This window comes from Sciurus carolinensis, chromosome 1 (assembly GCF_902686445.1).
Source record: "Sciurus carolinensis chromosome 1, mSciCar1.2, whole genome shotgun sequence".
Lineage (NCBI taxonomy): Eukaryota > Metazoa > Chordata > Mammalia > Rodentia > Sciuridae > Sciurus > Sciurus carolinensis.
The window spans coordinates 89,667,854-89,695,448 of NC_062213.1; the positions used below are offsets into that span (position 1 = coordinate 89,667,854).

Consider the following 27,595-nt stretch of genomic DNA (forward strand, 5'->3'; position numbering starts at 1 on the left):
TGTCTTACCAATGCATGCATGGCCTTTAGTAACCAGACATCTCAGGGCCTGCTCACTGATATTTCATTTGGAAAGTGTTCAAGCTTTTTATTTGCTATAGTATTCACAATCATTAGATTTATGGACAGAATGTCAGACCAGTGTACTTTGGATAAATAAACTGCCATGACTCTTTCAACGATTTATTTTTTAAGGTCTAGGTTGATATGTTATTGCCCCCCTTTAATCCCAGAAGAAATTAAGGGCAGTGAAAGCATGGATGAATCTTGAGGTTTTCAAATTTTATGGTCTATCCTATGAAATGTGTGTCCTAATTACTCTTAATGGACAAGGTTATTATAAACAGTATATTTTAAACAACTTCGCTGGCTATCACTGATCATCATTCCTTACTAAGGAACATGCTCTATAAATAGCCTGTAAAGGCATAAAGATATATAAAATCCCCAAAGCATTTGCAGGTGAGAAACCCTTCATTTGTATAAAAAACAACCCAAGAATTTATCAAAGTTCCCACAAGGGAAAATGAACTGCCTTCTTTCCCTTGAGGCCCAATAGCGGGTGTCCTTGTTTGGATCTTTAATGTCACCCCAAAAGCTCATATTTCAGTCAATGCAGGAATTTTTCAAAGGTGAGATGATTCAATTATGAGAACCATAACCTCACTGATGAATTAATCCCATTTGACGAATTAATCATTTTAATGGACTAATGAATAGTGACTGTAGGCAGGTTGGATGTGGGTGAAGGAAGTCACTGGAAACGTGCCCTTGGACTATATCTGCTCTCTCGCTCTCTCTCTCTCTCTCTCTCTCTCTCTCTCTCTCTCTCTCTCTCCCTTTCCTGGCCTTCATGAGCTGAGCAGCTTTCTTCCATAATGACATTCCACCATGATATTCTGCCTCACTTGGGGCCAGAGCAATGAAGCCTGCTGACCATAAAGGAAACCTCTGAAACCTTGGGCCCCAAATTAACTGAATAAATGTGAGCACATGGAGCTAGCCAGCCATGCCTAAAAATTCCATTCTTTGTTCATGTATGCCATGTGACAGACTACATAAACTTAATGCTGACAGGCCTCTATCCTAGAGTCCCATGGATAATCTGGGTGCGAATAAAAACCTAAAAACCAAAAATAAAGAAGAAGAAGGGGGAGGGGAGGAGGAAAAGAAGGATGAGGGGGAAGAGGAAGAGAAAGAATGAAGTAAGAAAGAAACAAACAAACAAACCTAAACTAAACTAACCTGACCTAACCTATTGGTCTCCAAAAATTCTGAATGTGAAATCTGGGTTTTGAAGAAGAAAAACATTTAATAGAATTTCCAGGGGGATACAGTGAATTGATAAGATCAAAACAAAGATACCTGTGAATAGAAAAGGCCCTTGACTGTGTCATTAACCAAATCAACCATTTTATAACAAATACAGCCAAAATAACCTTGAGAAATATTTACACTTCCAGGAGTGAGAAACTCTTGTTTTACAGTCAATAAAGTACCCCCAAGGCATAACCAGCATCAGTTTAGATGTTAATTTTGAGAAACGTGCCCACTCTGACAGGACAGTGTCACCTGAGCAGAATATATGGAAATGAAAAAAAAATTATGATTATAAAAAAAGTCTAGTGACCTTCTTTTATTTTTGTTCCACTTCAATGAGTTGAGGAGTATGTTAACACAGAAAGCAGATGTGTGCACTCAACTTTATCCCAGACCCTAAAAAGAAATGGGAAGCTTCTTTCGAATGTTGAGTGTTGAAACAATAACTGAACTTCTTATTTTTCTCCAATCTAAACATTGCATTTACATAGTTTCTTCTTAGATTTTAATTGTTAAGAATATAGTGATTAAGCTCATGGAATTCAGAGACAAAAAGACTTAGTTTGACTCTTTGCCAGTTATCCACTAAGTAATCCTCAGGAAATCACTTAACTTATTTGAGCCTAAATCTCTTCAATTTATTTTCTAAATTTATAATAGTATCAGTAACAGAAGGTATGAGGGTTAAATGAAGATTTATTTGAGGTATTAAGACTTATTACTGTGCCCAACACCTAATAAATTGCTCAATTTTGATTATGCATTCATTCAACAAGTGTTTCTTTAGAACTCCTGTATGCCAGTTTATTTTCTAGATGCTGGACAGAAAATCAGAGCTGGTCTTTAGACAACTCTAGGAAGCAACACTAACAGAACACAGGAGCTATTATCTCTCTTTCAAGCAGTCTTTTAGCAATAGGACTATTGGAAAGGGCTAACCCAAGAACTTTGCTATAGTAGTATGAGAGGTACCTTTAGACCCAGCATCAAAGGTGGAAGAGTGGATGTCACTGTAAAGTTGCATGAGACAATATGGTCCTTGGTGTAGCCCAGGATGTCCTTTAGGGAGTCCTCCAATGTCTACTTTACTGCCTTCTTGATGTTATATTTGGCCGCTTTCTCCAGGCAATGGGTCAGATCCATGACACAATTAGGGTCAGGCACATGGAAGGCCTTGGCAGCAAGCTTCTCGTTCACCTTAAGGATGACCTTACAGCCTTGGCAGCACCAGTGGATGCACTGGGCAATCCCATGACCATCATGACACAGTTTATCAGAGGGCCTATGGTCATGAGGCCCTTCATGATACCAAAGTTGTTGTGCCTTAGCCAGAGGCACTAAACAGTGGTACAGCAGGCTTTACAATCTTAAGAGAATTATACTTCTTGTGGTCTCACCCTTCCTTGACAGACTTGGGGGCATCAGCAGGAGAGGCAGAAACTGTGGCCCTTTTGGTTTCAACCTTCAAGTGAGCCCCAGCCTTCTCCATGATAGTGAAGACAGCAGCAGACTCAACAACAAATTCAACACCAGCATTTTCCCATTTGATGTTGGCAAGATCTCATTCCTAGATGATGGAGTTGGACTTCCCATTAATGGAAATTTCCCATTCTCAGTTTTGACTGTGCTGTTCAACTTGTTATGGGTGGAATCATACTGGAACAAGTGAACCATGTAGCTGGGATGAACAAAGGGGTCATCAATGGTACACGATACCCACTTTGCTGGAGTTGGGTGACCAGGTGCCCAATACAGTCAAATCCATTTTCTCCAACCTTCACCATCATGTATAGGGATGCAGCTGATACTGCATGAGAAGATGCAGCTGTCAAACAGGGAGGAGCAGATAGCCATTCTACTCTTGATCGATTATCTTGGTATTTTGCTTTACATAATCTCTACCCCTTTGCAGGAGAAAGAGATCACTGAACCTAGCCAAGAAAGATGACAGACACTGTTTGAATCTTTAAGATCTGATGCACCACAACATACAGTTATATAAGCTTTAATGTTCTTGCCTTCTCTCATCTCAAACATTCATCTCCCTTGTCAAATAAAATGCCCAGAATAGTTCAATTCTGGTTGTAATCTCCTGAGGGTCCCTGCCCAGGATCAACACAACCACTGCCACCAGCAGCGTGTAGCGGCTTCTGCCTCCATGGTTGAGCCACCCAAGAATTCTTTACTACCTCTCAAGAACAGACTGTATAACCAAAGGCAAATCTTCATTTCTCCTAGCCACACAACCTCTGACTTCATTTTTATTTTCTTTTTTTTGTACCAGGAATTAAACCCAGGAGCATTTAACCACTGAGCTAATCACCTACCCATTTTATTTTTTTATTTTGAGACAGGGTCTCACTAAGTTGCTGAGGCTGGCCTTGAACTTGCAATCCTCCTGTCTCAGCCTCCCTCCCAAGTCACTGGGATTACAGACGTGCACCACCATGCCAAGCACAAGTTCTTTTTTTTTTTTTTTTAACTCAATTTGTCTTAGTATGACATTTTCATTGTTTGATAGTTAAAACAATATTTCAAATAACAATAACTATTTAAGCCTTTAAAATTCTCATATATAAACCATGATCTTATCAAGAAATTTATAAGAAAATGTTTTTAAAGTACTGATTTTTATTATCTTAAAGCCAGTGATTGCAGCAGCAGAATATGCTTACACAGACACAGAGCTTAAAAACACACCTAAGCACTGTGTAATGACTAGGTACTATATTTTTTCATCTCTCTTGATTTTAATTTCTTTAAAAGTTGCCTGGCCAATATTTACTAATTAAATATTATACTATACATACATATTATGTTAAATTGAATTTAATTCAATATTATAACCAAAGTCAATGAGCTTAGAAAATACAGTTAAGTGAATATTTAGATGAAATACAATAACTTAATATTTTTTAAATTGTCAGAAACCAAAAATACCTTAAAACTTTACATGGATGGTGTAAGTGGATTAACTCTGTAGGCCCACATAATGTGCAATATCACCTTGTTTAAATAATGCTTATTTAAAAGAACCAATTTATACAGATCTACCACTTATTTAAATTATAACTCAATGTATCTAGGTTTAAATTCACATACTTTAAAATAATAAAATAGGTAATAATTACTTACTTGTCCTACAGGATAAGTGTAGGGAATTTAGATAATTCCACATATCTAATTATTTTGTTAAAGTAGAAATACAAAATTTTAAATTAATTAAATGTTACGTTTGCATTCTTATTTAATTATGCTGTAGCAAAAATACCCCCCCAAAAGAGTAGATACAATTTAATCCCAAAGTCACAAAACAATGTAATTTGTTACATGGTTTATTTTGATTATGAGTAAAATTGAATTAAAATTTAGTTCTCTCATGTTTATTTTATTAAATAATAAAACTTTCTAAAACCTGGTACACAGGGGTTTCTCCTAGTTTTAAACTATAGCTAAATTATAACTTTAAATTTATAATGAAAATAATAAATCTATCATTCCTAATCATTTTCCCTTTTTATAAACCAAAAAGATCTAAGCCTGGAGTCCCTTGCATTTATTTGTAATCAAATTGAGGGATAGGGGTATAGATCAGTGGTAGACGACTTGCCTAGGATACACACACACACACACACACACACACACACACACATACACATAAACTTTTAGATTGATTTTCCCACCTTGGAAGTCTTTAAGACACCTGGAGATTTGCAGTAAACTCGTTCCCTTTTGTGCTGATGACCTTTCTCCATTTGGAAAGCAGTTCTTGGCTTGCTTCTGAGAGTTGGAAGAGATGGAATGTCTGCCATGGGACATTAAGTACCATGCAACACAATCTGCTCATTATGACTGCAGGTTATCTGAACCCTCAAGTATGAAATGAATGTGCATAACAGTATCCATTATAAAACAGAAGCGGAAGATACAAAACCAGGTCTGAACAGGTCCAGTATACACAAGTAAAATGCATAAATAGGTGGCTTAGTAACTCCCCCAACTACTTTCCCACCTCTCCCTTGCCAGAGTGGTATTTTTGTTACAATTGATGAACATAAACCAGATGTGGTGGCTCACACCTCTAATTTCAGCATCTTGGGAGGCTGAGTCAGGAGGATGGCAAATTCAAGTCCCCATACCTATAGCCTCTTGGGAAGTTCCCTTGAATCATTATGGAAGAAGAAAAAGCATGGACCTGGCTGTGCCTACCATGCCAGTCCTAAATGGAAGAGACTGGCCTCTCCATGGCAGCCCCACTCAGTGATGGCTGCAAAGTAAGGGATGAAAGAAAATCTCTCCAGTAGGGAGGACTTCAGTCTGCATATCTAGTTGTCCACATTATCTGGAAGAGAGATTGCCTGGGTTCATATCTACATTAACTAATAGGCAGTATCTAGCAGGTTGGCCACCTGATCAGGGACTTTAAAAATTTTTTTTGAGAATCAGTGAAAAGGAAGTCTAAGGAAAAACTGTAAATTGCACAAAATGTGAAGATATTTGTGTCCCATGTAAATTCCCTTTAATATACCAGGGTTTCCTAACCTCAGGTTTCCTTGGCTGTGGCAGAAATCTATTTATTGTAAATGGAGCATCTGTACTGTATCACCCAATGGAACTTAGAGGAAGGAGAACCAATACAAACACAAAGCTCGCACTGCCCACTGGGCCATTCATAATAAAGTCATTTGTCTCTGACCCTGGAGTCTCATGTCTTCTGTCAGCATCCATGAAACAATGACAGGCAAACTTATTAACTTCCAAGTGGTATAAAATCTATTTTTCAGTTTGGGTAATGAGGCTGAGATGATGGTAGAGTCATCTTTCCTGAAAGAGGAAAGCACAAGGGCCTCTTGGCAGGCCTGGTTGGGAAATTTGAGAGATTCCCTGGGATGTAGTGATAATGTTTTCATCCTCATCCAAGTGTTGGGTGAGTGGTAGAAAAGGAGGACGTGTTAATCTTTCCTCACTGACAGAGCCGCACTGCAGAGTCTGGTTAGCTCTCTGCCCCAAAGAGAGAAATACTATCTCTGTCTTCCAAATCTACTACAGATAGACTTTATACTGTTTGTTTATAGAAAACGTGTCTGTGACATTTGAATGACCACAGCCTGGTACACAAAGATCAAGTGGTATCCCAGACAAAAAAAAAAAAAAAAATGAACTACTGCAAAGACTCTGCATTGGAAATGAGCATGGTATGTTCCAGCAATAGATGGAAGAACTGAATGTGGAGAATGAGAAAAAGAGGCATCAAGAATAACTCATAAGTTTTAGCTGGAGCAAGTAGGTTGATGATGGTGCTGTTTGATGACATATAATCAACAGGAAAGAGGCATATTTGGGCAGAAAATCAACTCTATTTGGCTACAGTAAGTTTGAAATATCCCTCAGATATCTTTGTGAAGATGTTAAATAAGTGCTAGGATTTATGAGTCTGGAGTTCGAGGGAGAAGTCAGGAAAAGAAATAGATATTTGGGAATACTTAGCATATAACTAAGCGGTTTATCTAAGAGGTAATGTCTAAGCGTTTTATCCCTACAACCCCGTGGGATTGGCAATGCATTATTATTTCATTTTAAAGATGAAGAAACAGAAAACTTTTCCAAAATCACATAGCTACAAGGGATAAGGCCAGAAGAAAAGCCCAAGCATGATCATTATCGCTATCCTAGACTACCTGGTATATGGCTGATATTTAAAGGCATGGGACCAGAGAAGACCACCCAGGAACAGTGTGTAGATAAGGAGAAAAGTATTCTGAAGTACCTCACCATGAAGGGACATTTAGTTATGTCCAACTGTAATTCCCAATCTAGATATGCCTGTTATAAATTAATATATTAGCATTTCTATTTATATTTGCTATCCCATATGACTGGTTTCATTCTATCCCCAGAACATTATTTTCCTTTGACTACTTGATGAAAATAGAGCATTTGGACTAGCATCTTCTAAGATACTAACACTGTATGGTATCCTATCTGAGGCACCCAGCAGGCCTTTCTGGGTATCTGTTTAACCACAATATGTGTCATATCAGGAATCCTAGAAATAGGGGTTTCCACATGGTTTGTTGAAAATCCAAGGTTAAATAAAGAGTTAAGGAGGTAACTCAGTTGTAGAACCCTTGCCTAGCTTGCATGAAGTCCTAAGTTCAATCTCTAATACTGCCAAAATAATAATAATAAAGTTTCCGAGGTAAAATAAAATCTTGAACTGAAAATGCTTAACTCAGAATTCTCCACAAATGATAACTACTATTTACTACACCTGCAGCAACTGTTTGGCAAGACAAAAATCCTGCTCTTAGGAAGAACCATGCTTTTTCTTGCTAGAAATAGCCAGTACCTGGTAATAGCTAAGTGTTATTAACATGAGGGACTTCCACAAAGTTCCTCCTCTTTTAGGGCTAAACAATCATGTGGTTATATACACAAGACACATTGGATCTTCAATTCATCCCCCTCTCTTTTTATTTTATTCTTAGAACCAAAGATTCATTTAAAACTTCTCAGCTGCCATCAATGTATCTTTAAAAAAAAAAAAAAAAAAAAAAAACCACTCCCTTAGAGTCAGGAAATCTTTTGACAATTTCCTAATTATTTTGTCAATGATTTTGACACTCATTTTTTAAACAGCAATTACTTGAACACAGTTTCTGCACTGAAGAGAAAAGGGAAGCTCTTCTTAGTTCAAGTTTCGTGCCCCATCTTTCCAATCAGAAATTTTTACACAGAGTTGAAGTAATATTGCTTGTTCCCAAGGAAGATTTCTCTGACAGCCTCACTTGGTTAAATTCCTTCTTGTAAGATCCCATAACCCCTATACTCTTTAATTACATTTGCCATATTCTAAATGATATGATCAATATCTGAGCTGGGCTTGGTGGCACATGCTTGTAATCACAGTAACTCGGGAGACTGAGGCAGGAGGATCATGAGTTCAAAGCCAGGCTCAGTAACTTAGTGAGACCCTGAGCAACTCAGCAAGACCTTGTCTCTAAATAAAAAGCATACAAAGGGGTGGGGATGTGGCTCGGTGGTGGAGCACCATTGGGTTCCATTCCCAGTACTACAAAAAAAAAAAAAAAAAAAAAAGACCAACACCACATCAGTTGTTCATTGCAGTTACTGTCATAGCTCCTGGCACATTGAAAGTATTCAACAAATATTTGTTGAATGACTGAGTAAGTGAAAAACACTGAACTCAGATAAGGCAGCTTCCAGCAACATCAACTACATGGTCATTATGATCTTAACATTTGCACAGTAATTGCAAATTGGGCAAAAATCTTGAGAAGATTTATCAGTTATAAATTATTGATAAATGACAATAATTTGCTTTCATTCTATACCCACAGCAATTAATGTAAATATTGAAGTAAATGAAGGTATCTTATCTGGAACTCTGTAAACATGGTAGAACTCCTAAAACAGAGGGCTTTTCTACTGGTCAGGTTGGCATGCACTGGCCAAAGTTAATTCATGTGGTGAGCTTTAGTTTCTAAGGTCTGCAGTGATAAGGTCTCACCAGATAGTCTCTTGTTTACATCTTCATAAATGGCTCACTGGGGGCTGGGGAGATAGCTCAGCTGGTAGAGTGCTTGCCTCACAAGCACAAGGCCCTGAGTTCGATCCCCAGTACAGCAAAAATAAATAAATAAATAAATGTCTCATTAGATCGATTAAGAGGTTCACTGAACTGTTTTGCACAAACTCCACACATATGGCAATTTAATAATATCATTTAAGAGTCTCATAAAAATCACAATTTGATATAGATGATACAGTTCTATATGAGCAACATTGACTTTACCAAGCTATTTATTACATTCGTGAAATCTAAATCTCTTGATTGTGATCTCTTGCGTCAAGTATCTTATCTAAGTATTAAAGAATGTGTGGGCCCCTTAAACTACATGGGTATGGAGACCTTCTCTTAGGGCCTTGCTACTCAATGTAAAATGTGTGAAACAGTAGCAGCAGCTACTGCATTATGTTCCCCTCAAAATTCAGAGGTTGAAGCCTACCCTCCTAATTTAATGTTATTTCAAGATGGGACTTTGAGAGGGTTAAAAGATTCATAAGAGTGGGGCCCTCAGTATTAGGGCCCTTATGAAAATGAAAAGACATCAAAGCCCTGCTGGTTCATTCTCTCTCTATCTCTCTCTCCATATATATATATATGGAGATATATATATATATATATATATATATATATATATATATATATATATATCTGCCAAGTGAGGACACAGAGAAAAGGCATTATCTACAAGCCAAGAAAAGAGCCCTCCCCAGTTCCCAACCATGCTGGACCCTGATCTCAGATTTCTAGCCTCTAAGACTAGGAGAAGTAAATTTCTATTGTCTCTGGTATTTTGTTATGGTAGACCAAGCTAAGACATCCAGACACTTGCTTGAGATGAAGAGTCTCAGGCCTTACATCAGACCTGTTGAATCAGAATCTGCATTTTTATAAGATCATCAAGTGATGTGCACAATTGCTATATACACAACTAAAGTTTGAGAAGCTTTATGTTGGGGACCTACTTCAAGATAGAATTAAAAAAAAAAAAAAACAAACACATGAACACTTCAGTCCCAGAAAGTTCCTTAGTGCTGAATTCTTTAATATGCTCCAAACCAAAAGAACTGAATTTCATACCAGTCCTTGAAAATGAAATCTACAAAGTCAGCTGTACCTGCTTTCTTTTCTAACTGGATTCCACCTATGAAGTTGTAAGTAAACTGGCAGAAGACAAGCAGTCTTTCAGCAGGCGTTCTTCACTACAGTAAAAACTATCCCAAGTCTACCCCACCCTAAAATTACACATTCATATGTGACTTGCTTGATGGTTAAGATCAAACTTAAAGATAGAAATTAAATACAGAGGCCAAGAAAAACTCCATATTTGGGTCTTGCCCTCAAAGTCAGCCTGAACCCAGGAATAAAAGGACTTCTCCAAAGAGCTTTGCAACTCTGGGTCACACAACCTCCTGAGCAAGGAGATTGATGAGACTGCTAGAGAAAAAGCGACTCAGTGCATCTGCTGCAGAGGAGGGTCACAGAAAAAGGGAGACATCCCTGGCGCTTTCAAGGAAAGTCACGTCATCAAAAAGACCCTGCCTAACCAATTGCACTAATGGAGCTAAGAAACTGCTCTTAAGTTCTCTATGAGTTACCCCTGTGGAAACTTAGCTGACTCTTTAACAGACAGGAACAGGTCACTTTGACCAGTTTGATCTTAAACACCTAGCAAATCAGTTAAAACCAAAGTATAGCCATTCTTGGGCATTTAAAAATAATAGTAACTATCAAGAGAAACTGCTAGAGTCAGAAGTTTTTAGTCAGTTTAAGGCTTACAGACACAAATAGGCTTAATCTATGTTTGCTAGAACTAAATGTTGTGTTCACATTCCTGATGACCTAGACAATGTTGAAACTCCCAAATGAAGGCCTGTCCTCTCCAGCCTTTGCTAGGCCTTGTTATGGGAACAACTTCTCAGTTCTTCCACCCCCTGTCTTTTACTTCCATGTCAATTAATCAACCTGTATTACAGAAATATCAGGATCTCACAAAAATTGGAGCCTGGCTGCAGATGTGCCTCCAGAGAAACTATCAAGTCTCCAGGTCTTCCTGTCACAATGATACCAGCTCTATGTCCACACCCCAGCAGGAAGTAATTACAGAAGACTGACCTTCATCCATGTACCCAAAAAAAATTTTTTTATAAAAAAGGAAATGGGGGAATGTTAGGTATAAAGCCACCTTTTCTCTCCTGCTACAGGCATCACCTGTCAATCTGTGTTAAGCCCGCCTCTCCCGTTACAGGAATTTCCGGCTTACGTCGCCATAACCTTCCTGCCCCCCCTACATTATGTTCCAATATGTCATTGGTCCATCAGTCAGCCTGTAATAATTCTCCTCCGTGATTGGTTCCTCCCAGCCCGCGAAATTCCAATACAAAAAACCCTGTGCCATCTTCTTCTGCTCTTTCCCCTTTCCCCTTTCCCCCGAGCGGACACGTTTTGTCCGCTTGAATAAAAGTTCCTTGTGTGAGACCTGTATCTGCGGAGCGTCTTTTCTGGGAGTTATCGACGAACCAAAACTGCCCTCCCTTTACATCTAACTAACACATACCAGTCCTTGAAAATGAAATCTACAAAGTCAGCTGTACCTGCTTTCTTTTCTAACTGGATTCCACCTATGAAGTTGTAAGTAAACTGGCAGAAGACAAGCAGTCTTTCAGCAGGTGTTCTTCACTACAGTAAAAACTATCCCAAGTCTACCCCACCCTAAAATTACACATTCATATGTGAAAGAGAACTAGCATTAACAGGAACTTGAAAGGAGCAAAAACCACTACTAAGTTAAACCACCCTATCTCCTCACACATTTAAGTGCACTCATGCAAATTTTTAGCTCACATGGTGTTGGACAACCAGACCCTCTTTTTTCTTCTTCACTTGTTTTTGTCACATTTCCAAGCTCCACAGTGACACAGTTTAGGGGAAATAGCACATTTTCACTTTGTTGGGCTTTTTTTTTTTTCTTTTTTCTTGAATCACAAGTACCTGCACCAGTACTTTTTGTTAACAGATCTGTGTCTAGAACTAGGTAAGATTTTGTTCAGTGTTTTGTTTGCTTGACTTTTTTTTAACAGACTTTGTTTTTTAAAACAATTTTAGATTCACAGGAAAATTGAGTGTAACATACAGAGATTTTCCTTATATCTCCTGTCTACTCATATGCATAACCACTTCCATTTGTCAATATCCCCCACCAGAGTGGCACATTTGTTACAATCTATGAACCTAAACCAGGCATGGTGGTTCACACCTGTGATCTCAGCATCTTGGGAAGCTGAGGCAGGATAATAAGTTCAAGGATAGCCTCAGAAACTTAGCATGATACCTTTTCAAAATAAAATACAAAAGGGAACTGAGGATGTGGCTCAGTGGTTTAACACACCTGAGTTTAATCCAAAAGAAAGAGAGAAAAAGAAAGAGAAGGAAGGAAGGAAGGAAGGAAGGGTGGGAAAGAGGGAAGAAGGAAGGGAGGGAGGAAGAAAGGAGGGACAAAATACAACTGATCTAAATTTTTTTCAACCAAAGTGATTCTCTTACAGGATATCAGAATGCAGATGACTTTTTTTGAGCAGTAACATCAAAATAGTTTGCCTATCAAGTTCAATGCACTCACCCAGTGTTGGCTTCACTCTGCTTCTTGCTGATGGTACTTAAGCCCTCTAGAGGATAGCATTCTTCCTTGGGTGGCCCATGGCTGGTGACAAAATAATAAAATTTCCCAATCCTCTTTTTTTTTTTTTTTTTTTTTTTTAGTACCGAGGATTGAACCCAGGAGCACTTAGCCTCTGAGTCACATCCCTAACCCTTTTTTATATTTTCTTTAGAGACAGGGTCTCACTGAGTTGCTTAGGGCCTCGCTACACTGCTGAGTCTGTCTTTGAACCTGTGATCCTCCTGCCTTGGCCTCCTGACCCGCTGGGATTACAGGCACGTACCCCCACACCCAACACAAAATTTCCCCATCTTACTAGCAAAAATTCCATGAGCTCCAAAGGGATGTTTATTTATCTTTACACCCCATACCTAGCACAGGTAAGTATCCCCCAAAATCTGATGAAACGAGAAACCAATGCTCTGCCCAGTTCTCCCAACTCTAAACCACTACCTTCTTTGACTATTCCACACTTGGCATTTGCTGTTGAGCTTCTACCTTTTCTGTCCTGCCCTTTGTAACAGGGAAATGGACCCCATTTCAACTGAAAGAGAAACTGGGAAGCTGAACAAGGATGACAGTTCTCTAGGATCCTCCTACCATGTGGAAAGCCCTTTACCATCCCTCTAGCATCTTCCACCACATGTGCACTAATGCTGCAATGGTTTTTAGAGGCTGAACTTCCCCCACCCCAGCCTTCCCAGGAATTGAAAGAGTGTTTCCATCCCATGCTTAAACAAATAAAAAGTCAAGGACTGACTGGGCATGGTAGAGCATGCCTGTAATCTCAGAGGCTCCAGAGGTTGAGACAGGAAATTTGCAAGTTAAAAGCCAGCTTCAGCAATTTATGAAGACCCTGAGCAACTTAGTGAGACCCTATCTCAAAAGAAAAAAGAAAACAGGCTGGTAGTGTTGTCCCGTAGTTAAGCACCCTTGGGTTCAATCCTTGGTATCAAAAAAAAAAAAAAAGTTAAGGACTATTTTAAGTAGTTGACTTCCTGTTCTGTAGAAGTCATTAACCTGCCCCCCACAAAAAGAAAAAACTAATAGCAAATCACTAAAAACTGGGTCTAAGATTCTTATATCAATTCACCCCAAGACCCAGCCGCCTGCCCTCTCTAGACTGCATTCAAAGGCAAAGGCTATATGACCACACGTGGGCGCTAATGTCAAGAAATCACAGACATGATCTTGACAATCCACTAAGCTGAGCCCCTGTCTTCAGTGATATATGAAGTACTTCCACAAAAACTATACCTTTGACTTAAAGTTACAAATACCATTTGTTCATAACAAGCAATCTTTTAAAGATTGATCAAACATTGATCAAATGTTGAAATCAGACTTAAGTCTACTAGTTCCTGGAACCAAACTTAGAGGAAGAGGTCCAGGATGTTAAATACAGATTCCTCAAAGGTCCACAAAAGCTAGCTCAATTGAGGCAGGATCATATCCTGTGTCTTTACCAAAAGAACCTCGGTACAAAAGTGGGAACATCATAGGCATTCAAGACTTAAAAGCACTTTTTCTTTTTTTAAGAATTATTTCAAAGGGCCAGGCACAGTGGCACACGCCTGTAATCCGAGAGGCTTGGGAGGCTGAGGCAGAAGGATCTCAGATTCAAAGCCAGCCTCAGCAACTTAGCGAGGCTCTAAGCAACTCAGTGAGACCCTGTCTCTAAAGAAAATATTATAAAAGGGCTAGTAGTTAAGCACCCCTGGGTTCAATACCTGGTACCAAAAATATATATATATTTCAAGGCATGCTGGGTAGAAATTTTGTCACAATAAACCAAAAGTTGACTCAAGGCACACTGAAAACAGTAAACAAAATGATTCTTATGCAAACCTAGCTACGAAAAAAGGGCAGAGCCATGAGCATAGGGGTGCAGTTTCAAGGGAAGTGTTTTTATTTTCACATGACGGACCTGAGAACAATTTTTTAAAGGGAGAAGAAGCAAGTATATGATCTTGTTTATATGCCCATATTGTACTGTTAGTTTTTTTTTTTTATGGCAAGTTATTTTGCTTGTTTTATTTGTTCTAATTAGTTGTACATGACAGTAGAATGCATTTATACATTTTGATAGATCATATATAAATCGAGTATAATCTGTCATTTTTCTGATTATACATATTGTAGGATCACATCGGTCATGCAGTCATATATGTACCTGAGGCAATAATGTCTGTTTCACTCTACTATCATTCCTTCCCCCATGCCCCTTCCCCTCCCTTCACTTCTACCTAATATAAAGTAACTCTGTTCTTCCCTATACACCCCCACCTTACTGTGAATTAGCTTCTGCATATCAGAGAAAACATTTGGTCTTTGGTTTTTAGGGTTTGGCTTATTTCACTTAGCATGATATTCTCTAATTCCATCCATTTACCTGCAAATGCCATAATTTCATTCTTCTTTAAGGCTGAGTAATAGTCCATTGTGTATATGTATGACATCTTCTTTATCCATTCATCTGTTGAAGGGCACCTAGGTTGGTTCCATAGTTGAGCTATTGTGAATTGAGCTGCTATAAACATTGATGTTGCTGTGTCACTGTAGTATGTTGATTTTTAAGTCCTTTGGGTATAAACTGAGGAGTGGGATAACTGGATCAAATGGTGGTTCCATTCCCAGTTTTCAGAGGAATCTCCATACTGCTTTCCATAATGGTTACACCAATTTGCATTCCCACCACACAATGTATAAGTGTACCTTTTTCCCCACATCCTTGCAAACATTTATTGTTGCTTATATTCTTGATAATTGTCATTCTGATTGGAGATGAAACCTTAGAGTAGTTTTGATTTGCATTTCTCTAATTGCTAGAGATGTTGAACATTATTTCATATATTTATTGACTTCTTCTGAGAAGTGTCTGTTCAGTTCCTTTATTGATTTTTTTTTTTTTTTTTTTGGTGTTGGAAGTTTTTTGAGTTTTTATATATCCCAGAGATTAATGCTTTATCTGAGGTGTATGTGGTAAAGATTTTCTCTCAATTTGTAGACTTGTTAGTTTAATCCATTATTCATTTAATGATTTTGTTCACTGAGCACCAACTATATGTGAAGAACTGGTATACATATTTGCAATACTTAGGAAAACAAAACCTAATATCAAGGATACTGTGCTACCCCCTCTTGAGTTCTAAACTCCCTCAATCTCTTAAAGGAAGAAAGTCTCCCACACACCCCGGAATCAGCCAGAGCTTGTCTGCACTCCACCCATGAACACACATCATGCATACTCACTTGAAGTTATCTGGGCTGGTGTCTCCTATAGACTGGGACTTCCACCAGGATGAGGACCAAGTCTCTTGCCTTCATATCCTCAGGGCCTGGTAAGAAGTGAATGAAGAGGACTAAATCCAGTAAATGGCTCGACTCTATGCAGGAAGTTTAGGTTTGCTTGTTTTTAACCTCTGAAAATTGTTCAGGTGCTAAGCATTTTGTTCAAAATCACCGAATGTTACTTCTGGCTAAAGTTGAGAAAAAGGCCCTGATCTCTTGATGATGAATCTAGAGATGAATAACAAGCACAAAGGTGACAAACAAACAAGGTCTACATGTTTAGAAATAAAAGAAAAGCCAAGCACCATCTTGCATGCCTATAGTTCCAGCTACCTGGGAGGCTGAGGCAAGAGGAATGCTGGAACTCAAGAGTGCAAGGCTAGCCTGGGCAACATAGCAAGACCCCATCTCTTAAAAAAATAAAATAATGTGGTGCTGGGGTTGTAACTCTGTGACAGAGCACTTGCCTAGCACACATGAGGCACTGGGTTCAATCCCTAGCACCACATAAAAATAAGCAAATAAAGGCATGCTGTCAATTTACAACTACAAAAAATAAATTTAAAAATAATAAATAAATAAATAAAACTATGTCCTGCCACCATCAATATGAAAATTTTGTACCAAATGTTGTTCTTAGGGCTCAGATGTCCCAACCTGAAGCTGAAGAAGGGCCCTGGGTGCTTCTGCTGTTAATCATAAAACTGTACACTCTGGTCGAGGTATCTCTACCAGATAGAGATCAGGTCTTATTTCCTGATCACCAGAGGAAAGATTTATGGTGCTCTTGTTGAACCTTTAAGCGTTGGCTCTATGACTGACATATATGGGCATCGGAGGTCAGTAGCCTTCTTAACCTACAGAGTAAATGGACAATATATCCTGGAAGGACTTGCATTCAGCTTCCTGTTTACAATGAAAGGTTTAGGTTTCACAATCCTGGACCCGTCTAATGCAACTAAAATTCCAAAACTCAACAGATTTGTCCTCGTGTTAGTTGGATTCATCTGGACCCTGTCAATTTTTTTCATGGCCAGAGTATTCATGAGAATAAAATCTCTGGGCTATCTGATAGGTTAGAGTGCCTTTCGAGAAGAAATCAACAGATAATGGATTTGCTTATTAAAGACGATTTAAAGGCTGTACCATTAGGACATTATCAGGTACATGGTAAGCAGTGACCAAGTGTTAAGGAAATAAAAATAATAGACTATACCAGCCCTCTACTATGAAATGTGGAAAAGTATGAAGAGAAGCAGTAAAAGAAGTAACAAGTAAAACCACAGAAAGTATATTCAGGCTGAGACAGAATTTCTAGCTGTGTAAGAGTTCAGTTTATCACAGCATTTTTTTCCTGTCAATCTACTTCAATGTACCAACAAAACTAGATAGCATGCTTTTCTAAGTTTTTCATTTCTTAAAGAAAACATAACCAGGCATGGTGGCACAGCCTGGGAGTTTAAGACAGGAAAATGGCAAGTTTGAGGTAAGTCTAGGCAACTTAGTGAGACCCTGTCTCAAAGTAAAAAATAAAAAGGGATGCAGATGTAGCTCAGTGGTAGAGGACCCCTGAGTTCAATCCCCACCCAGAACTAAAAATATATATGTGTGTGTGTGTGTGTGTGTGTGTGTATTACATATATATACACATTTATATGTATAGTATATCTACAATATATGTAGATATGTATACATTGTGCTTCTAAAGCTATAATATTGAATAAAGTGTTTATTTTTTATAACACCTGTAACATTATTTGGAGACATTTCTGATTTTTAGAAATTAATGTAAGACCAGGAAGCAAGATCCTATAAGCAGAAAGCTCTGGGCTGCGGATCAGCTAAACCAAACATGCTTTGCCTTTAAACAGTTTGAGCAATAGTATGTTATTCCACATATTATGCAAGACTGTTTCCTGAACAATAAGCTGTGTGAAAGGAGCAGAAATTTTTCTAATTAAAAAATAAATAAGTAAAATAAAATAAAATGAGATAAACTTTGGGGAGGTTATTAATGAAATGTGAGAAGCTATTGCTAACGACTGAAATCATCAACTATTGCTTCAAACTCCTATGGCATCTTTTGTTTTAGAAAGATGACATCTTAAAAAGTTTACTCCTGTCCCTCACCTAGAGGCCATGCAGAACAAGCATGCTGCAAAGGACATACCCAAAGAGATGCTCCTGACAACCATCCCTCAGAGCAGAGTCCTCACATTTCTCTCTCTTACAAATCAGGGTTCGGACCAGCAATTTCCTTTTTTATTTTCCCATTGCTCCCAACTGCTGAGGCCCTGTGGAACACTGAGGAGCTCACACTGCCCCCTGCTGCCCACTCACTCCCTAACAAGGACCCATTTATACTCACTCTTCCCCAGCCCTCTTTTGCTCCCATTCCTGTGTGGGGGCGGGGGGTGGAGAGAAGAAAAAGAAAAGCAACAGAATGCCCCCACAAAAGTCAAATGTCTTTATTTTATGTATAAAAAAAATTTATACAGTTTTAGTTTCCTATGTTTAAGAAAAAAATCCCTAAAATTGCCATAATGTTTAGATCCACTGCAAACTGTAAAAACAAGCTTTTTATATATTAAAAAAAACTTTACATTTTACAATTTTCTACATGCATGCACAATGTCTCAGCTCTGTAACCCAAAAAGAGAAAAAAAAGAAAGAAAAGGAAAAAAGGAAAAAAAAGGAAAAATCTAGATTCAACAGTGGAAAATTCTACATTTACAATCTCACTTGAAAGGAACTCAAAAAGCCCCTTCCTTTTGCGCAGAGAACAAAATCACAACAGTCACACACCAGGACTGAGTCCATCAGCAGATACTGCCCCATGGGGAGGGCAGAGGAGAGCGAAGACAGACTGACAGACACCACAAAGGAGAAAGGGAGCTCATCTGGGCCCAGCAGAGGTGAAACAAACCCTGGGAAGGTGTTTCAGATGAGAAGCTTCCAGGGATCCGACGTCTCCTCACCGGTGCTGTATCAGGGTTTGCAATGGGAATGTTGAGTGGGCTGGGGAAGCGAACAATTAAGGGCTGATGTGGAAAGGAATGGGAAGAAAAACCAAGAGACTACAGGGACATAAAAAAGAATAAACCAGACACAAATACTACTTTCAGAGAAGGGAACCAATGGGGACAGTGGTAGAGTGGCGAGGTAGGTGAAGGACTGAGGCACAGTGTCCTGGTGTGCTGGGAAGGGAGACAAGCATTCCAAGGCCATGAAAAGGAAGGCCAAGTAGGTGTGCTGGGGGTGAGCTAGGATGCCACATAGTCATAGAAACAACAGCACTGGAGATGCCCAGCACAGCATCCCAGCATCCCCTGCAGTGATGGAGCAGGGTTGCCACAAGTGGGCACACCCCCCTCAGAGGAAGAATGGGAAAACCCAGAGAGTGGTGGGACACGCCTGGTGGGGGAAACTGCTCATAGGGACCAGCTGCCCAACCCCCAGCAGTTCACAGCATGAAGACAATTCCCATACAGGAAAAAGAACACACACACAGCCATACACTTGACAACTCATCCTGACATTTTCAAAAAATATTAATAATAATAACCAAAAAAGACAAAGATACCACAGTTCTGACGCAAAGAACCAAAACACTACCATTCTCAGTCACAGCCCTTAGTGCTTAGAGAAAGAGAGAGTTAGGGGGGAAAAATGGTTCGTTTCTCTTTTTGTTTTAGGAAAAAGGAATGAAAAAATCACAGTGATTAAAAACATGGCAGGTTCTTAAAATAAACACTCCCCCATCCCTAACTTGGGGCAGCAACTATGACCACAAATAATTTCCTCTGTCCACCCCAGCCACACGCCCAAACCACACTACACCCTACTGTTGCCCACAAAGGCAATGACCTCAATCACCATCCAGGTCTTGTTTTCCAGGACAGTGAGGTATTTGTGTGACCCAGAGGGACTCCTCTGAAACCAGATTTTAATTTAAAAAAGATACCTTTCCCAGGACCCCCAGAACAACATGTATTTCACATGGGCCTATCCAAAGACCCCCAGCCCCAGTTAAAGGCTAACCTAGAGGACCCCTGCTGGGGACAAGGGATAAGATAAGCACTGACTGACAAACCAGCTATGAACCAGCTACATGGTAGGTGGAGAGATGTGCCTTTTCAGAAAGGACAGGAGAAATTCCAATCATGAGGTTATCACTATAGAGATAAAGCCTCCCAGGTAAGAGCTCGATGGGCTTATTCCAGAATGTGCTTTACAAGGAAAGTACCAGAATATTTTCCAGGGAAGAGAAGGGCCTATATAGGGGAATTGTGCGTTATTTAAAGAGTGAACCCAGGGGCATGCTCCTTCTCGGCCATAAAAACAGTTCTCCATGTGGTTCCTGGAAGGATATATATATATGGGCATTTCCTACTTCTATTCCCCTTGGCAAAAACTATATAATTTAATGGTATCTGATTTATAAGCGAAAATTCACTGTGAAAAGATGTATTAGAGGGCCAGTGAATTTTGCTCACAATGAGATCTACACTATTGAGAATTCAGATTTGGTGCAAAGGTGATGGAAGCTAAAATGGGGTGAGGGGTTATATACCCACTAAAGGCAGTAATCCTGGTCTCTCACCCCAAAACAGTGCCCAGAGAACCAGGGGAGGACAGGAGAGGAGGGGACCCTGGAAGGCCAAGGAAAAGAGACCCCTGAGGCAAAGAACTGGACTTAAGGCAGGGAACAAGGAGGAGCTGCTGGCTCCTCCCCCATAAATAGATGAGGCAACAGGTCTCTGGAGCCAAGAGAAGTCAGCAGGACTGGGGTGGCTGGTGCAGAAAAGAAAAGCATCTGCCTTAGACCATGGAGTTGGTCAGGGACTGTTCGCCACTAAGTCTGTTCAGGAGTCTGTCCTTCATTGAGAAGAGTCGGCATGAAGGTCAGGACAGTTTCAGAGGGGAGGGGCCAGTGACAAGTGTCTCTCTGACCTCAGGGATCTATCTTAAGACCATTGGACCTTCCCCTAGGGCCCTGGGGAAGTAGTCAGAGGCTTTCCACCTCAGTCTGCCTATGGTCACATGTGATTACAACAATCAGAACTGGCAGGTGGAGACTTCCAGGTAAATTATGGGATTTTCCCTTGCTCTAAATATGTGTGGATCGGGGAGGGTAGCTGGGAACAAATAATGCTACAGGGAGATTCCTAACTCGGGGCTATGTGGCAGCAACATCCTTGCCCAAGAACTCTGGGTTTGATATGAGTGTGGTGAAGGGGCAGGAGGGGATATCTGCTGCCCTGGAGGAGTTTGGCACTGTGGCTCTCTGGGGTCATATCCATACCCCCAGAGAAATCCTGTCATGGGCCACTGGAGAGAATGGCTAGAAGAATGTGGGCTTGTGATGGGGGCTCAGGAAGGGAAGGTACAATCAGGAGGGCCTGTGCCCTTTCAGAAGGGACTGTCATCTAGGGAAAATTGGGGAAAAGAAGGGAGAGAGGCACTGATTCCTGCAGGGCCTGGAGGAATATAAAAGTGGGGGATGGAGATGGGGAAGGTTCCCAGGTACTGTTAACAGCAGGATGATCTCTCCAGGTTCACATGGGTAAAATAAGGAGACAGGGTGAGGGGTAAGTTAATTCAAGTAAAAAAACAAGAGCAAGAGGAAGAAGGGCAGCGGGAATGTGGCTGGGCCTGAGAACCAAGCCCCCTCCCACCCCGCAGAAGGCCCCAAAGTCTCCCACTCCCCTGCAGTTGCATGATCACACTGAGGTCTCTGACTGCAGCCTCATGACAAACTTGTGCGACTTGGGATCCACAAATTCCTCGGAGAGTTTGAAGAACGGCACCTTCTTGGTACTGACCACCAGGCTGAAGTCCTGGCGTTTTAAGAGGAAAACGATGCCATCCTTAAGCCCATTGGTCACTGGCTCCTCGCTCACCAGTGTCCACTGTTTGGCCAGCCAGCGTTCTTTATGGTACTGGATGGTGGGTCCAGCTGCCAGATACCGCTCCAGGAAAGCCTGAGGAGGAAAAGAGACTTCATCTCCTGGGCACAGTTTCCAGAAACAGCTAGCATGTCCCCAGGCTCACTCTGCATATGAAATAATATCTTGGAATGTCAAAGCAGAATTGATTTATGGATAAAAAAGATGGCACCTCAGAAGTGATATGGCTCCACAGAGTCAGGACTGAACTTGTGTCCCCTGACCCCCATCCTCTGCTCTTTTTGCACCAAGCTGCCCTCCCCTCATTCTTCCTTCCATCCCTCCCATACAGCTTGTATAATTAGTGCCAAGCAGGTCTGCAGGAGGAAGGAGCCAGGGGGATCAAGATACAATATCTTTAGACACCTGTTCATGCAGGGCAGCTCAGGGAAAGCCATTCTAGGAAGATGGCAATTGAATTGGGTGGTGGGTAATGGCTGAAAATGATCACAGGCCAAAGACCATATGGGGAGGTGAAAGGGGTCACAGGTAATGGTGGGACTTTGCATCTGGAAATTCCAGAGTCCTTAAAAAGATGAGAAACAGGTCACAATCATCCCCCTAAGGACTTAACTCCATGCATACAGGGTGGATGAGGTAGGGATGAGAGAAGAGATAACAAGGAGGAGAAGGTGGAAATGAGAGAGAGAGAGAGAGAGAGAGAGAGAGAGAGAGAGAGAGAGAGAGGAGGGGGTGTATAGAATGAGGTGAGAAGAGAATAAGGGAAGGCTGAGTGTAGTAGCTCACACTTGCAATCCCAGCAACATGGGAGGCTGAGGCAGGAGAATCACAAGTTTAAGTCCACCCTCAGCAACTTTAGCAAGGCCTGGTATCAAAATAAGAAATAAAAAGGACTGGGGATATAGTAGCTGAGTGGTAGAGGACCCCTGGGTTTAATCCCTAATACTGCAAAAAAAGAAAAACAACAACAAGAGAAAGAGAAGGTGGAAAGGAAGAGGACCAGAAGCTGGAGAAAGAAGGAGGAAACTGGGAGCAGTAGGCCTACCTTGGGTGTCATGTCATGCGTGATGCAAAATTCAAGGTGCTGCAGGATACTCTCCATGGTGTGATAAGGCTGCTGCTTGGTGGTCCGAAGGTACTTCTGCATGGCACGAGCCATGGATGCAAAGATGGCCTGGGCTGCCTCCCGGGGGTCCATTACCTCCCTTGGATTCTTCTGTTCCTCCTCCTGCAGTCGCTTAATGTGAGTGAAGGCCTCCTCCACTGCCACCACAAGCCTAGGGGACCAGAAAGGTATAGACCAGATGCCCACCTTACATCTTTTCCCTCTCCACTACCTTCAACTGCCACAGCCTAGGCAAGGTCGGGCTCTTGTGCCCTCCCTGAAATAACACAAGTTCCAACAGGGCTGGGGAAGGTGGAGCTTTCTGCCACTATGGGCAAGAAACAACTATGGAGCTCAGGGAGCAAGGACAAGTCTAGTGGCAAACACAGAGAGACAACTAGCAATTGTGCTACAGGAAAGACCAAGAATCCCATCAAATCCTAGGAAAAGCCTTCCTAAACAAGACCACCCCACACACACCACACTTAATCATGTCAAAAAGTAACAGATATGACTGATTCAAAATAGATTTCTATTCAGCCATGATATCATGGGAAGCATTAAGTGACCTCTGATGGGTGTGGGGTATGTATGCAGCATTTAAAACCAACAAGGGATTGACATCTAGAATATGCAAAGAATTTGCTACAAATTAAGAAGAAAAAGGCAAGCACTCCTTAGAAAAATGGGCAGAAAAGGTGAACTGACAATTCACAAGAGGCCTGAGAGACTAAAATATAAAGAAGGCACTGGCTCAAAAAGATGCAAATTAAGTAAGATACTATTTCTCTATCAAAACAGAAAAAAGTACGAAGATGACTATAATCCAAATTTTGTGTAGTACCATTGGGAAAAGTCTATGAAACACTATGCAGTGATAAGATGCAACAAACTAGGTATATAGTCAATATGGATAAGTCTCAAAAATACAGTGTTAAAGGAGAAGCAGGAAAAAAATTAACTTACACAAAAAGCATACAAACATCAAGTTTGTCCAGGATATATACAGGTTTTAAGGAAATAAAACACACTAAAGTGAGCACCTACAATGTGGAGGAACTGAGGATAGGGATTAGGGAAGAGGGAAAACAAAGTAAAGGACCCTAAAGAAACCTAAAATGACAATCTATTAAAAACTAAGAAGGCTAAATAATACAGTTCTCTAAAGTCTAAAAAAAACAAAATAAAACCCATGTGGCCTAAGAGCAAGATCAACCTGAGGTGACAGGACAAGGAAAGGAGGCCTACAGCCCAGTAATCAGAAACCCAGAGACCTGGGACCTTCAATGAGGATGGACCCTGGGCTAAGAATGTATACATTGTGCAGATCTACAGTTTCTGTTTTTTCTTTTGCTTCAGTTCCTCAGCAAAGTTCTTTTTGAAAAGAATCTATCTCGGGTGAAGTAAAGGAAAAAGCTTTCTCTCAGTTCCAAGTAAGGTAATGGGGGGAGAAAAGAGCACATAAGTGCCAAGAATGGTGGTGGCAGCACATGAAATCCAAAGACCTTAGTGGGGCAGAAGGCAAAGGGGCAGAATGGCCATTTCTTTTTTCTTTTATTCCCCCACATCTTTTAACAGGTGCATTTTAGTTGTACATAATAATGGAATTTACTTATTTGTTTGTTTGTTTGTTTGTTTGTTTTTGGAGTACAACTTTTCATTTCTGCCTCCTTCCCTTGAAGCCTAGAGATGATGTGGGAGAAGGGGTGGAGTGTAGAATGAATGGTTCAGTCCCAAGGCTCTCTGCTCCTCCCTCAAGAAATCCCAACAGATCCAGAGGGGAACTGACAGCAGTAGGCAACAAGAAAGCTTCTTCATGCATGACTTAAGTTCACATAATAATGTGAACTGGGAAAATGGAGGAGTAAGGATAGCATAAATGGCTCAGTAGTAGAGTTTGCCAGCATGTATAAGAGCTTGGGTTTAAACCCCAGCACCACCAAAAAAAAAAAAAAAAAAAAAAGAATTTACCAAAATATAGACACAAGAACCTTATTTTTGCAGGCAAAAAAAGCCCCATCTGCTAAGCTGTCAAGATCTATTGGTAGAAGCCTAGCCAGCCTCAGTCCCTGCTATTGCAGGTAAGGTTCACGTCTTTTTAAGTCACTAACCCACTACAGTGAGCAGAATGCAAAAATGATACCCTAGAATCCCATTCCCTCATTACTCAATAATCTCAATATTTTTTTCAAGACTGGAGGTGAAACCCAGGAGCACTCTACCACAGAACTCCATCCCCAGTTCTTTTTATTTTTTTCTATTTTTAAATTAATTAATTTATTTATTTTTATTTTATTTATTTATTTGTGTGTGTGTGTGTGGTGCTGAGGATTGAACCCAGGGCCTTATATATGTGAGGCAAGCACTCTACTAACTGAGCTATATCCCAGGCCTCTTTTTATTTTTTATTATGAGAAAGAGTGGTACTCAAACTCAAGCTGGCCTCAAACTTTGATCCTCCTGCCTTAGCCTCCTAAGTCACTGGGATTACAGACATGCACCATCACACCCAGCTTAACCTCAGTACATTTTGCAGATGTAATTCAAGTAAACCAGGTTAGCCAATTTTAAAATAAGATTATCCTGTTATGCCTGATCTAATCACATGAGTTCTTTAGAAGCAGTTTTCTCCAGCTGGTGGGAAAAGAAGTCAGAGATTCCTCCTGCAGGAAAGAGCCAACTGTCATGCTGGAAATTGCATGTGGGATGGCATGATAAGGTGATTCTGCCAAAAGTCAGTGAGCACTGGGTATGGTGGTGTGTGCATATAATTCCAGCTACTCAGGATGCTGAAGCAGGAGGACTGCAAGTTCCAGACCAGCTTGGGAAACTTAGAGAGACCCTGTCTCAAAATTAAAATTAAAAAGGATTTGGGATGTTCAGTGGTAGACTGCCTGGGTGGAGTCCTGGGTACTGCCAAGAAAAGAAGAGTCAGAGAGGTTGGAGGAAAAGCGCAGGCTCAGGGTGAGATTTTATTTCAGCCTTGAGACCTGAGAAGATGGTCCAGCAAGCCTGAACCTGACCCATGGAACAGGAGATGATAAACGTGTTGCTTTTAGCTGCTGAGTTTACATGGTAATCTGTTACAGCAGCACTGAAAAACAAATACACATACCCCTATATCATCATTGCTCATCTATTTCAAGCAATTTCAGAAGTCCCAGGGCTTCCACTCCTCAGCTTATCCCACAGTAAACACCACCCCTCACTCTATCCCACCCCACTCCACCCCTCTTCTCCCCCCAGGGACCCACCTGGCCCTCCGCTTGCGCACCCTGCGCTCATGTTCAGCTTCTTCATAGTAGTACTCATTGTGGCTGTTGTCCCGCCGCCGGGCCGCAGCCGCAATCACAGCCCGAGACTGGCCCGTGGAGTTGTTGGTGCTGTTTTCTGCACAGGATCAGGATAGAGAGGACGGGCACATCACAGTGTGGCCTCTCTTCCCACTCCAGGAGTTCCAGAGACACAGCCTGTTGTGTTTAGAGAAGTTGTTCCCACCACCCAGCAATACCACCCATTCCCAGCCCTCCTGGCCACCTCTGGAGAAGCTGGGGAAAAATAACCAGGAAGGCACTGGAAGGGCAGAAGTCCTGCACATGTGCCTCCTGGGCTCAGGTGAGCCAAAGGGCTGAGACCAGAGCTGATAAGCAGACACAGAGGAGCCAGATTGGGGGAACACACCATAGCATAAAGGGACAGCAAGTAGAATCAGCATCTAAGACCAGCCACCTGAAGTCAAGGGAAATGACAGGACAGAAGGGCCTGGGACGTGGGCTGGAGAAAGGAAAAGGGAAGGGATGAAGGGGGTGAGAGAAAGAGAGGAAGTCACTTGGAGTCCTGTTTGGGAAGAGGCCGGGAGGGGTGGAGGAGCAGGGCCGCTCACCCTCTCCGAGAGAATACACCTTGAAGCCAGACACTTTCTTGGCCAGGACGGACTTGGGCAGGTTGAGGAGGGCAGGGTTGTAGACAGGGAAGTCATGGTAATACTTCTCCAGGATCCACACTGCCACGCGCTGGATGCTGTGGGGGAGAGGGCAGGAGGGGGAGGGAGAAGGGACAGACAGGGGTACAGGGAAAGGGACACATCAGGGCAGGTCGACAGGGCAGGAGAGGATATGACGGAGACAAGCTGCTTCCAGGAAGCCTGGCTCAAGCCTGAAGTCTACTTACCAGGCTCCCAATCATTCCCAGAGTTGGGGTCACTAGTTCCTCCCTGCCATGCTGAAGCTCAGGGGAGAAAGGGCACTGGGCCTGAGTTCCCAGCAAAGGGTGCTCAAACTTCCTCCTGCATCCTCCCAAGGTTGTTGACAAAACCCAGGCGGTCCTGCTACTATACTGCCTGGGGGCATGGGGAGCATTCTACCCACAAATCTACTGGAACCTGACTTATCCTCCCATTTACCCTCTGTATCTCTATCTCTGAGGGTCCCTCTTCTAGCCAGGGTCAGCTTCTTGTGCCTCTAGGAAAGGTTAAAAAAGCCCCTATTCATGCCCCAAAGGGCTCCTGCCCTTGATCCATCCCCCACTAAGATTTCTCATCTCCAATTGCCTGATCCCTCCTAACTCATTAACTCCCACCAGCATCTTGCCTCACGACACTCACTACACAGGACCATCCCATTACACAGCAAGCAATGCTGAAAACCTACTATGTGCAAAAGTATCAACACCCTACCCCTGCCAGCCCATCACTTCCAGGCTCACCATCAAACCCTCCCCCAAACC

The 27,595-nt window shown here is 41.3% G+C and overlaps 2 protein-coding genes and 1 pseudogene across 3 annotated transcripts in view; 1 reads left to right on the plus strand and 2 right to left on the minus strand.

Moving 5' to 3' along the window:
• Positions 1-2,109: 2,109 nt before the first annotated feature.
• On the minus strand, positions 2,110-5,127 carry LOC124987156 (glyceraldehyde-3-phosphate dehydrogenase-like; annotated as a pseudogene).
• Positions 5,128-16,465: 11,338 nt separating this feature from the next.
• Positions 16,466-16,936, plus strand: LOC124964265 (oligosaccharyltransferase complex subunit OSTC-like). Its single transcript, XM_047524236.1, is given in 1 exon segment — positions 16,466-16,936. A coding segment is annotated over 1 exon segment (471 nt).
• A 1,373-nt stretch (positions 16,937-18,309) lies between these two features.
• Positions 18,310-27,595, minus strand: part of Vangl2 (VANGL planar cell polarity protein 2) — a 28,381-nt gene continuing 19,095 nt past the window's right edge. For both annotated transcript variants that reach the window (XM_047557064.1, XM_047557074.1), the window contains exons 5-8: positions 26,754-26,890; positions 26,125-26,260; positions 22,811-23,042; positions 18,310-21,840 (exon numbers count right to left, since the gene is read on the minus strand). In XM_047557064.1, coding sequence (XP_047413020.1) covers positions 21,580-21,840; positions 22,811-23,042; positions 26,125-26,260; positions 26,754-26,890 — 766 coding nt within the window. In that variant the 3' untranslated portion in view covers positions 18,310-21,579. The remainder of the gene's footprint in view (positions 21,841-22,810; positions 23,043-26,124; positions 26,261-26,753; positions 26,891-27,595) is intronic.